Here is a 13,767-nt window from a genome sequence, read left to right on the forward strand (position 1 = left end):
ATATGTTAAGCCGCATTCTCATCCGCAGGAATTTTCTGCAAAAACTGACATCTGTCAGCTTTCGTGCCACATACATTATATGATTTTTGTGGTTACGGTTTCAGTTTGTATGAGTTTGCAGATTTTTATATCGAAGGATCGTTTTTTAACCACTGGAACGTGTTGATCCACATTTTGGCCAATTTGCAAACACCTGCGAGCTTCTGCTCGCGAAAATGTGGCCAATTCGAAGAGATATTCAAAGAGTCTGAACTCTTCAGTAGGTCTTACAGACACAAAGTTTAAGCATTTTTGCAACGATATTTAATTTTTAAAAACTTCAAGTATTTTTTCAGAGATTTCAGAAGTAAAATAAGTTCAATTAATTGTTTTAAATAATTATTTATTCGAAAGATTTAATTGATAATAGTAATTATTTATCTTGGTATTTACACTTACTAGCAATATATTCACATTAAAATAGGTATATATGCTGAAATATTTATAATAATTCATTAAAATTTGATAAATTGATCTAAATTTATGTACATTTATGTAAGTAAGTTTATAAAAAATTATATTCGTACGAGGCCTAAAAATGCATACAAAACAATGGAACATTTTTGTAAAATAATTGTAAAAGTAGGATTTAATATAATAATTTTATATTTTGTAGAATTATTTTTCATAGTCTATGGACACATTTTATTGTCATTATTATTTTTATCATCTTCATTATTGTTTTATTGTCAACTCAAGAATTGCATCGAATGCATTTTGTATAATTAGTATATCAAATTGAAAGCAAATATAATTTGTTGATTAGCAACCCTTTACATTATGCAAAAGAAATGATTCCATTATTTAATTAATGGATATCATTTTTTTTTGAGGTTTTGTACTTTTTAAAATTAACATCATAAGAAAAAAACAAACAATGCAGGAATCCCTTAAAATGTTCCTATATGAGACACTAGCATTCATTTTTAATTGGCTCAGAAAAATTATTCAAGTGAATAGATACAATAAGTACTTACCATTTTTTTCATTAAGTACTTACTTAATTTTTAAAAAGGTTTGTTTTTTATTGGTATCGCAACCAAATTTGAGTTTAACAAACAGATGCATTCGTTGCGTATAGCGTGTTTCAAAATTGGACTTTATAAATATCAAACTCATCAAAGATTTGTATATGTAGAAATTTTTAATCTTATTGACCTATTTTAACTAAAACAATAAGTAGGCATAAGTAAGACAAAAGCTATTTCTTGGGAAAGACTAGGTGACTACAATGAATACATATTTACCAGTACACACAATCCTAAGTAGGTACTTTATGTTGATAGATTCAACTCTAATTGTGCTACCTGTTTTCTGGAATGCCATAGATTCATTAACTTCTTGCATTTAGGGTTCTTGTGTGGTTATCTAATTAAAAAAATCCATTGAAAGCAGATATTGAGCGTATTACTGTATTTTAATCAAATTATTCTGTAAAAAATGTGATGGCCGTATGATGAAAGTGATTTGAAACTTATCAACTATTGATTCCTTTATCGTTAACAGATATGTTGTATTTCGTATTTCATTGTTTGTAGAAAAAATCTTTTTCTTGAATATGACAGACAAGATATGTGTGCGGTTTGAATCAGTACCTATTTTAAATGAAAAATCATGTCACATATAATATTTTAAATGAAAAATCATGTCACATATAATATTTTAAATGAAAAATCATGTCACATATAATATTTTAAATGAAAAATCATGTCACATATAATATTTTAAATGAAAATTCATGTCACATATAATATTTTAAATGAAAAATCATGTCACATATAATATTTTAAATGAAAATTCATGTCACATATAATATTTTAAAAGAAAAATCATGTCACATATAATATTTTAAATGAAAATTCATGTCACAAATAATATTTTAAATGAAAATTCATGTCACTTAAAAAACTTTTACAGATTATTGTCACTTATAATATTTTAATTCATTCAACTAATAATACTTTAAATGAAAATTATTGTCATTTATCATTGTTTAAATGAAAATTCATGTGACTTAAGTTATTTTTTATGAAAATTATTGTCATTTATCATAGTTTAAGTAACAGTTCATGTCACTTGCGATATTTAAAAAAAATTCTTGTTACAATATTTTTAATGAAAATTCATGCCACTTATAATATATTTCATATGAAATTTCATGCAACTTGTAATAAATTAAAAATAATTTTCATATAACTTATATAATTTGAAAAATAAACTTATGCTAAATCCACAACAGATATTAATATTTTCAAACTTTTTCTTATGCTATAATTGAAAATCTTACATTATGAACTGCTAGTGAAATTCGTTTTACAAAAAATGAACTATTAATAATTATAACTACATTTATAGTTTGTTTCAAAACATGTCTCTGAAATACCTCTATGTTTACAACTTATTATTGCAAACTTTTTTATTTTACCTAATTTTGAAATTTTTTCATGAAATTATATTTTATATTGTCTCTTTTATAATTCATTCGAGCTTTTAATTGATTTTTTTTTTATCACATTCATCTTGGTAATGAAGTTAACTTTTTAATTAACAATAATATATCCTTTTAATTACAAAAACTTATATTATCTAAACAAACCAATATTAATTTGACACCTTGTTAAATTAAAAGCTGCATAGCTCTTGATGATTGGAAATGATATTGCCAGCTAAAAAGGTTTATAATGACTGATGTGAGTTTTGAATTTAATTTCTTTACAAAATGATTAAAGTTTTTTTTTAATTGTAATTATATTTTTTCTTATGGAATATTTGGAAAAATCAAACATTTTGGGTAATTATTGTAGTTCACACATCATAAGCTTAGTGAAAATTGTATTTTATTGTCATATTAAATTATTAGGCAATTTATTAGGCCATTTATTCCCATTTTTTCATTTCTCATCAGTTATTAGTAAATGTTTTTCATCTCTCATCATTTATTAGTAAATGTTTTTCATCTCTCATCAGTTATTAGTAAATGTTTTTCATCATTCATGAGTTATTAGTATATTATGTTTTTCATCTCTCATCAGTTATTAGTAAATGTTTTTTGTCTTTCTTTGAATCTGTGGGAATATTTTAGATATACTTTTTATAAAATAAAAGCTTGTCTTCGAATTTGAGAACAAATGTTAATTTTTTAATATTCTTGGTTCAATCATCGTTAACTTTTTTTTCTTACTGAATCCTCGAAAAATGTGAAACAAACAATATTGACCTATTTTTAACAGTTTCACAGTAAAATGCATATTTATAATCACAAAAGCTCATGATGGAAATTTAAATTCAATGGTTTAAATAGTCACAGTGGAAGATATTTGTATATTTGTGGCACGTTCCAGAGTGGAAGATACTCTCAGTATCGCCCTGGTGGAAGAACACCATTCAGAATTGAAATGTTGTCTTGAAATGGCTTTGGCCGTGTTTGGTGACCAGATCTGAATAGCTAAGTACTCTCCCACCTTCCTCTTCCCCAGCTCCTTCCCATCCTCACTACCTTCAGCTTCACAACATACCCTTATTAGGGATGCCATATTCTCACTGGCTCCAGGCAGTTATAGACTCTTGTGCGGTTTCACATTAAAAAAGTCACACCGTCCTAGTTATATGAGACAGAAAAACAGTGCTAATTTCATTACGACAGAGCTCAAGCATTTGAAAAATTTTCTTGCTTTATATATTGTAGCTAAGATAAGTTTTCACATTCTAAAATGAATGCATAATATATGATTGTAAAAACGGAAACAGTATGAATTGAAAAATTATTTTCTCATTGTCGTATCAAATGATTATATTTATGTAACGTTTTCAGTTCAAATACATGCCAGTTTATCATTCAATATAATTATTTTAAAGTCATCATCATCATTGAAATATCATGAATACATTTGATTTTAAAGTGAAAATATAAAATTATTGTACAAATATTATTACATTACTTTTTGAAGAATTGACATTATTTTATAAAAGAAATCAATATTATTGTCATTATATAATTTTTCAAATCAATATTATTGTCATAGTATAATTAATCAAATCAAAATTATTTTCATTACATAATTTGTAACATTAATATCATTATCATTATATAATTTGTCCAATCAATATTTTTGTCATTATATAATTTGACAAATCAATATTATTGTCATTATATAATTTCTGAAATCAATATTGTTGTCATTATTTAATTTGTCAAATAAATATTATTGTCATTATATAATTTGACAAATCAATATTATTGTCATTATATAATTTGTCAAATCAGTATTCTTAAAAATAAATCAAAAAAATTGATAATTTTTGTACACATGGCTCTGTTATTAGAATCAAAAAAAATGTCATTATTGTCTCAAGGTAAAGCTTAAGGCGATGCAATACGTAGTAATGCAAAATCATGTGTTTTTGGTTTGAAAATTTTTTCGCCTAGAAATGTTTCAGATGCTTTAATTAAATACTGCGAGTAGAATACATCTTGGCCTTTGAAATAATCGAGTATTTTTTAGATAAGTCTTTTTATAAGCCCAGAAAAAAATAATGTATAAGGCCTATGAAAACTGCTTTAAAGTTCAAAATCTCCTACTTACGAACCCATTTTCGGTTATGGTTTTATTGTATAATGTGGCAAATTAAGTTATTAAATTTAAATATTTGTGCCTGAACATCCTCAAAATAAAATAAAAGGCACTTTTTGGCCATGTTTTTTTCTTGCATAAATCAAAACAGACGGATGGTGTTAAGCGGGAATTTAAGCCTTATCGCCATCTACGTAAGGTGTGTTATTGATAGCGGCTGGATTCAAAATATTACACGACGTAGTGCATCGCCTTAAATTATTATTTTTCAAATAAATTTTTTACAAATATTTAAAATTTTGTTTATTTAAAACAGTTCATTGATATAATTAATTGTGGTTATATTAAACAGAGTGGAAGATATTCTCAGTATTGCCCTGGTGAAAGACCACCATTCAGAATTGAAACATTGCTTGAAATGGCTTTGGCCGTGTTTGGTGACCAGATCTGAATAGCCAGGTACTTCACGACCTCCCCCTTCCTCATCTCCCCCCCCCCGCCCCACTACCTTCAGCCTCACAACATTGGAGATGCCATAGTCTCACTGGCTCCAGACGGGTGTAATTTAACCAATTTTATTAAACACAACATTTATTGCTGTAATATAATCGAAGTTCAGAGAAATGCATATGACCGCGTGTGTGTGCGTGATTGCCACCAAAAGTTTATAGAATACATTGTCATCAACAACAAGTCTACCTGTCGAGTTTCAGCTCGATTGGATGTCGGGAAGTGGGTTAATTTTCACTTCCAAGATTTACATTCATTCAAATTCAAATAGATGTATATAAAAAAAATTAAATCATTAAATTTAATATGAAGATCACATATATATTTTAATGAATTAATATGTCAATATAATACAATACATATATTTATAATGTCTCCAAACAAAATATTATTTAAAATCCAACAGTCCATTATTAACAGAATCATTATTGTCTCAAGTTTCATTAGTAATATTTTAATAAGTAATTAAGATTAGCAAAAATTATTGTCATTATTCTAAAAGATTTGATAATTCCATCGTAAATATATTTTACACATTTTAAGATTAGCCGAAACAATTTATTAAATATTGTATATTGATATCGTTAAACTCTTGTGAATTCTAACAGCTTAGACCAAATATAATATAATGTTTTAATTAAAATTACATTTCCTTTACAGTATTTAGAAATGATTTTTCAATTAGGTAATAGGTACTTACTTACAAAATATTTTGACGGATGGTCGGTATGATATTATATTATATCGTTAAGTATATTATTTTGTGCTTTGTGTCGACTTAAATGAAATACGTAATTATATAAAATAATTTTTTTGACATTTCCATATCAAAAAATAACGTGCCCTCTTAACCGCCGACTTTCGGTGTTTGTTAAAATTTTAAATTGGGTTTTTTGATCAACTGTACTTCTTGTGCCTTATAACCTTCCCCAATATTGGTATGTAATGGAACCCTGGCCATGGGGCAATCTTTTTGGCTCACCAGGATTTTCCACTATTTATTAGAAGGTATCACCTGCTTTTAAATTTTTATTTGTCATGTTTGGCATTGGCATTATTTATCATACAACGTAGTAAGTATGTAATAAAATGTATTTATCAAAAGCTTAACAACTTTATAAACTGTCAGAACAACATGTCTAGGGTTGATATCCGTTATCGAGACCTCTTTACTGACAAATCCTAAAATGTCCTGACAAAACCTATAATGTCCTGATTTAAACCAGACTATGTTTACTAACGAACATTTTCCACAGCCGTGCTGATTGCGAGTGAGTAGATAGATAGGGCCGGGATGAGGGGTGATGGGTGACCTGGAGATCTAGCACGGACGATCGATGAAATCCTATGTTATCAAGCTATCAATATGCACAACTGTTTGAATAATGTCATTCGTTATGCAAAATAACTGGCTTAATAATGAATGGGGGTGAACTAACTAAGCTCTTAGAACTGAATGAAATTTGTATACACAATCTATAGACTTAATTAATTAATCTAAGAAGCGATCATTTGATTCTGTTCCAGCATCCAGATACTAAAGTTATTAGTTATGACTATGACTAATGACCTCATGAACTAATTACCTCTCTTTTTAGTGTCAAAATGTACATGCGGACTTCCAATGTATATTAAAGTAAATATTTCATTTCTATATTGTCAATTTATTAGTATTTTTAGCTTTACATTGCCATGTGGCATTTAGGAAAGTCAATTCATAGAGAGATGCGCGCTAGTGTTGCCGAAATCGGTCTGGATATCAATAGTGTGACCATGTTCGGAATTACGTTACGCCTATCCATCCGATATTGTAAAGTTATCGATTTCATCGTGCTAGACCGGTACCTCCGAGACGACGGCGCGTGGTAACTCAGCTCTTCCCCCCTCCCCATCCCGACGAGACCCAAACCACTTATGGCTTATTGCAACCTGTTGAGAGTGCAGCTGTTGAGAGTGGAAAGTAAACACTGTAATAGTTCGAAAACATTTCCTAAAACTAAATACGTGTTTCTTCGACTTCTTTACATTAACGAATTGTGTCAATGTCCCACATCGGTGGAAAGAAGGCCATACCATGTTGAATACCATGTTGTGGAAACAAGAGATATTGCCAAATAACCAATCAGAAATCCCTGGTGACCTTTAACAGAGACTGGGTTGTTGTCAAGGGAATAAGAATGAACCATTGAAGATATCACAAGAAGTAAATTTTAGGCCAAACATCCAGAAATGCCAGACATCCTTAACACGGACAAATTATTTTTAAAATGCTTCATATTAGTTCAATTATAATGAAGAGCATCTCTTTCAGTCTCCGGAGAAGCAAAATGATGCATTATTGTAGAAAGCAATCACTTTGTGGTTTGACATATTTAATAAAATAAAATACTTTTTTGTTTTAAAACCACGATATTTATTAATTTAAGAACCGACCGGTTTCGCTTTACTTAAGCATCATCAGGGTACAAATTAATACTAAACAAGAAGTACATAATGTGTGTATATATATAACAAAATATAGAGGGAGACAACATGATACAAATATAAGCAACACAAAGACGGTCATAAAATACATTAACATAAGTGCACAAGTAATGGAAAAACCGCTAGATAATTATGTAGACTAATGGGTTATATCAATAAATCGGGAGAAACAAAGCATCAACTGGCATGGTGGTAAGGAAGTAAGGAGAACTGGGATTTTTTTATGGGTTTATTGGAAACAGACCTAATATTGGACTACTTGATATGTCTAATTGATTATTAAGTATCTGACTTTTGGTTTTTACAGCTTTTTTAATTTCTAGTGCCTCTAAGTTGTTTAGTCTGTTACCATGCCCGTTTTTATGTAAGATGTTAGCACCGGTGCTATGACAGAATGTATGATCTTTATCGATCAAATGATTTGCGAATTCGGAAAACCCGTTATTATTGAGGCAACGAAGATGCTCCTTTATCCTAATATTAACATTACGTGATGTCTTACCGATATAGAAAGCCGAACAATTATTGCAATTTAATTTATAAATCCCCGAATGACTTAATTTATCGTCCTTATCTTTAGAATTAATTAGAAATTTACCTATATTGTTATTAGTATAAAAGGCCGGTTTGACTTCAGAAGGAAGGTTTTTTACACTTAAGGTAGAAAAGTGATTAATAAATAAAATTCGCCGCCATTGATAATTAATATTATTATCATTGATTTGAAGACAAGGACTAGCAAAGAGGAAGCGATTAATGGCTATTTGTTTTAGCTTTTTATTTAAGATTAAATCTATAAAATTCGATTCATATCCATTATTTACTGCTATGTTTTTAATTAGTTTTAGTTCACTATCAAAATTACTATCGGACATTGGAATTGTGACTAAACGATGGACCATTGAATGGAATGCGGAGTGCTTATGTGAAATAGGGTGATTGGAGGTGCTGTGTATGACAACGTCAGTATAGGAGGGTTTACGAAAAATGTTAAAATTAATTCTGTTATTAACGATCGATAAGGTAAGGTCTAAAAAATTTAAGGTTGAATTTATGCCTATTTCTAATGTGAATTTAATCTTATTATGAAAAGAGTTTATAAGTTAGAGGAAGGAATTCAGTTGACGCTTAGTCCCTGTCCATATACACATTTATATTTGTATCATGTTGTCTCCCTCTATATTTTGTTATATATATACACACATTATGTACTTCTTGTTTAGTATTAATTTGTACCCTGATGATGCTTAAGTAAAGCGAAACCGGTCGGTTCTTAAATTAATAAATATCGTGGTTTTAAAACAAAAAAGTATTTTATTTTATCAAAATGATGCATTTGAAGTAAATTAAAATTGACAAATTCACCAGGTTCATTTGGCGGCCATCTTAAATGGTCATTACCACAATATGAAAATTAGTTTGGGATTAATTTAAAAGAAAGTGGTAATGGTGTGAACAAAAAAATTAAATTATTTGTATATTATTTTGAACGATAGAACTATTAAACCCTTATGCTGTTTTGTTCACTTTTGGGAACAGCTCGTATAGGTCTCATGGAAATCGTTTTGTTTCCCTCACTGTCCATGAGGAGAATTATGATCTAAACAGTGTTAGAAAGAGAAAACACCATGCTTTATCTTAAAATGTAGTAGTTAACCACAGAAGAATATGAAACCAATGTTTTCAACCGCAATTTGAGAAAAATTTATGAAATTTCGTGAATTTTTTATTAATTATTTTTATATGAAACGACAAAAAAGTGAAGTCACAATAAAGTTTTTAAAACATTTTTCTAATAAATTGTGTGTGTGAATTTTTCATTAGCAGGAATTTTATTTACAAAATACGTAAGATAAGCTTTTTTATATATTCCAAAAATGAAAAGTTTATTTCTAATAATAAAATATAAAAACGTATTTCATCACCTATTAAAAACAGTTTTTAGTTTTCGGATACATTCAGAAATATTACATTTATTTTGATTTTATTGCAAAGTGTTATATCTCTGCTTACTAGCAGATTTCTGTGTTGGGAACTCTTTGAAAAAGTAAAAGGTTCTAGACAATAATTGCGTTTATTTACGTTGCAATAAATAGTCTGGATTTAGCTACACTGCTCATTACCCGAGGGTTGGTAATTCTCTGTTTCTAGAAGCTTGAAGTCTGACAAGGATACCCCACAGGCAATTGCTACACACTAGCGACATCTGTCGGACTCTGGAGTAAGCTTTCTGACTAGTGCCATCTATCGCTTGAATACCCAACTTTTTAACATACATCACACAAAGCGGAAATACTCCTACCGTCTGACAGAATATGCCAGAGGCTTGTGTGGTTAAATGCAATATTTTGCTACTTTGGAGACTGAAATGGAAGCTCCTAGTAATTGAACTGATACAAAGTGTTCTTAAAATAATTAGTACGTATTAAGGCTGTCCAGCGCATCAAAATATTTACCACCGTCTTCTACAATAATGATTGTAATATATTCATGTTGTCACTTATGTAAATATCTAAACATAACAATAATTTCCTTCTCACACCGACCCCCGTCAAAAATTACAAAAAATACAATGTTCAAGATGAAAAGTATTTAGATAGTGAAACTTTACACGGCGAAGTATTTATAAGAAAGATATAAAAACTTGTTATCGTTCGTCTTATCTGCACGGCGTTGTCGTTGTGAAGACGGTGGTTGCCATTGCCAACAGAAGCAGCGACAGAGTTGTGATGCAGTTATGTTGCCAACACTTGCTGATAGTTGTGGCAGAACTGGCTGCGATGAGGTCGTTGCGTTCTGGAATCACGCCAGGATCTACGACGTGGATTTTGTAACCCAGATTGTTGTGAGAGTAGCACTGAAAATGCAAAAAAATCATACATCTTTCATTTTCTTCTTCTTGATCTGTTCAGATCGGGGAGACATTGTGTAATATGTACGGGAAGGAATGCTTGCTGATCTTGTGCTTCTACAGGGCACCAAGAAATCACTTGTAAGATTAAAGCTTGAAATGTTCATGTATTTGTAGGTAAAGGCACATCTTTATATAACCTAAACAGTTAGGGTAACCCATAGACATATGAATATTAGTAGACCTGCCCTAAGTGATTAAAAGCGTATTATCCCCACTCCCCATACCGGTTCCATTGGAGCCGGCTGGGCTCGCGTATGGCCTCAAGTGAAATTTGAAAACGTGACGTCATCATTCTTGTGCGAACTATGGTCGAGGCATCATCGGTTCATTTTACGAAATAACACGGCAAAATGTTGACTTGTGATATGAAAACTTGTAAAAATAGATGTGAAAAAGAGAATAAACCCAATTGTCGTATTACATTCCATAAGTAAGCATTATTTTACTTTATTTTAAGCTTATTCACACCGTATTATATGGATCAGTTTTAGAAACATATACTATCACATCACAATGTAGCGATTCTCAAGTGTGCTCATCGTTGTTTACTTGGGTAAGTAAATTATGAAACATTTGTAAAAGTGTCTTAACTAAATACTCTGAAACTAACTACGACTCTGCAAACAGAAGAAATTTACTTTGCCGAATTTGGACTTCGCAAATTAGTTCATAACGTGGCGAGTAATTTGCGCTCCCATGTAAAAATGTCTATTCATTCAAAAGCAGATTTTACTTTTAAGAAGTAAATGGTGATATTATAATGCGAGATGCCTATTTACTGTCAGATTGATTTATTGACGAATCACAGTCAGCCTTACTCCCTTCGTTCTTCAACAGTTGATTTTACCCCTCGCCATTATCTTCTCGTCTATTAATTCCTATGTCTGTGGGGTAACCAATTTGGAAGATCAAAGATTAATTTGGGAGGCGGGTATGGGTACCGTCGCCCCGTGAAAAATTTATTGGATAACCAACCCTATGTCATAGGTCACAATGAAGAATAATGTGAAAAAATAATTTAATTAATAAACTCAGAGAAGATAAGTGGAAGATGCTGCCCTTCATGGCTTAGAAATCTATGAGGTGGAGTTGTACCGAGCTGCAATCCACATCTACATCAGGTGAAGATTGCCCTGATAACTAACCTCTGATTGAAGAAAAGTGAAGAAAGCAAAATAACAATTCAGTTGGTAAAATGCTCAGAGCAGTAAGTACCGCATTCTTCAATTGATGAACGGTCGATATTTTCATCTAAAGTTTAATATTCAAATTTAAAAAACATATTATTGTACAAAACAATAGTTAGTAAAGTAGGTACCTGGTAGTAGAGCAGGTCAGGCGTCTCCTCTGCCACCGTCCAGTTGAGCACGGCTGGCTCCCCGCGTTCGCACTCCAACTCCAGGGTCTTGGTGTAGTCTTCGAAGGTCTCTGATGTCGCGGAGCGGTCTATGTTCTTATGCGTCCACTCGCAGTAGCGGCCGGCTGGTAAATAACAACATTAACATAATATAAAATGGAACAATCACTTGTATGTTGTAACACAGATAATGTGTTATAATAAATTCTACATCTATCCTTATCTAGTTTCCCTGAAGTGGAAGATACTCTCAGTAGTGCCAGAGAATTGTTTTTTTCCCTCTAATGTTATAAAAAAATACAATGAACAAAGACGTACGAAATTATTCTGGAGCGTTATTTATAATAAAAATTAGGTCGTAGAGTCATATTTCCAGTAAATAAATACAGTACTATGATATAGAAAAATAAAAATTATAATATTTGAGATGGAATTTTGCATTTAGATTTTGCATAAAAAATGAAATTACTATAAAAGTTGTGTATATTGAAAGTACATAGTTAACTGAACACCTTGGAGGCTGCACTAAAAGCGGCGGCTTCTGTCTGCCGACCGTCGGAATCATATTCTGACCGTGCTCGCAAATATCTTTAACCCGCCATAGATGACAGATTTCATCATTGGAGGTAGCTCACCGCTTTCAGAGTCTGGTATAAGTTAAATATGGTTACTCCTTCCACATTCTCACAGGGACTAAGCTACATTTAATATGGAACTTATCTAGACCCTCAATTGTCCCTGCAAATGGTGTTAGGAAGCCGTACGATAGATTTCATCAATATCGTATTGATATAGGGTTTTATCGATACCATGTTAGATACCCAGGTACAGGACATGTGACGTTTGGAGAAGGAGGTTTGTATTTAATAAATTTGCAAGACGAAAGAGTGTAGGAGGTTAAGCGTAAATGGCTAAGTGATATAGAGGTAAACAGCATCCTAAGACATAAGGAACTGTAGAGAAACAGCAGAACTGATATAGAGGTAAACAGCAGACTTAGACATAAGGAACTGTAGAGAAACAGCAGAAGTGATATAGAGGTAAACAGCTGCCTTAAACATAAGGAACTGTAAAGAAACAGCAGAAGTGATATACACGGTGTCCGGAAACTCGTAGTACAAGCGGGAAACTGGAGAATCTACACCACATGGGGAACCCAAAAAAACATAAAGTTTTTTGATTTGAGCATTTTCAAAAAAAAAAAAAAAAAACCAAAAAAAAATATTTTTCGGCTATTTTAGGGTTAAAATTTTTTCTGGTGTTTAGGGTTGAATAACAGATGTTTTAACCCTGCAGAGCAGAAATATTTTATGATTACACCGGGTTAAATGAAGGGTGATTTCAAAATAATGCTTCAAATCCGAGTTTCTTCATTTGTTTTACTTTCAAATAGTTTTAATTAGTTGGGTACTTTGATCTTCAGTAATAATTTATAAGAATTTGATTAAAAAAAAAAAAAAAAAAAATCAACTTCAAACTCGATTTACTCGATAACGAAAGCTCAAATAAATAAAAAGTATACTACAAAATCGACTCCAAATGTGATGTAGATTCACCAGTTTCCCGCTTGTACTACGAGTTTCCGGACACCCTGTATAGAAGTAAACAGCAGACTTAGACATAAGGAACTGTAGAGAAACAGCAGAAGTGATATATAGAGGTAAACAGCAGACTTAGACATAAGGAACTGTAGAGAAACAGCAGAACTGATATAGAGGTAAACAGCAGCCTTAAACATAAGGAACTGTAAAGAAACAGCAGAAGTGATATATAGAGGTAAACAGCAGACTTAGACATAAGGAACTGTAGAGAAACAGCAGAAGTGATATAGAGGTAAACAGCAGCCTTAAACATAAGGAACTGTAGAGAAACAGCAGAAGATCAGTAAGACG

General features: G+C 31.0%; 1 protein-coding gene across 1 annotated transcript in view; it reads right to left on the reverse strand.

Annotated features, from left to right (window-relative positions):
* Window positions 1–10,263: 10,263 nt before the first annotated feature.
* Window positions 10,264–13,767, reverse strand: part of LOC149411738 (protein Skeletor, isoforms B/C-like) — a 116,954-nt gene continuing 113,450 nt past the window's right edge. Inside the window, exons 13-14 of the mRNA XM_089646728.1 lie at window positions 11,837–12,000; window positions 10,264–10,461 (exon numbers count right to left, since the gene is read on the reverse strand). Of these exons, the coding sequence (XP_089502854.1) occupies window positions 10,264–10,461; window positions 11,837–12,000 (362 nt within the window). The remainder of the gene's footprint in view (window positions 10,462–11,836; window positions 12,001–13,767) is intronic.

This window comes from Hesperophylax consimilis, chromosome 25 (genome assembly GCF_061612785.1).
Source record: "Hesperophylax consimilis isolate HC1 chromosome 25, BYU_Hcon_1.0, whole genome shotgun sequence".
NCBI lineage: Eukaryota > Metazoa > Arthropoda > Insecta > Trichoptera > Limnephilidae > Hesperophylax > Hesperophylax consimilis.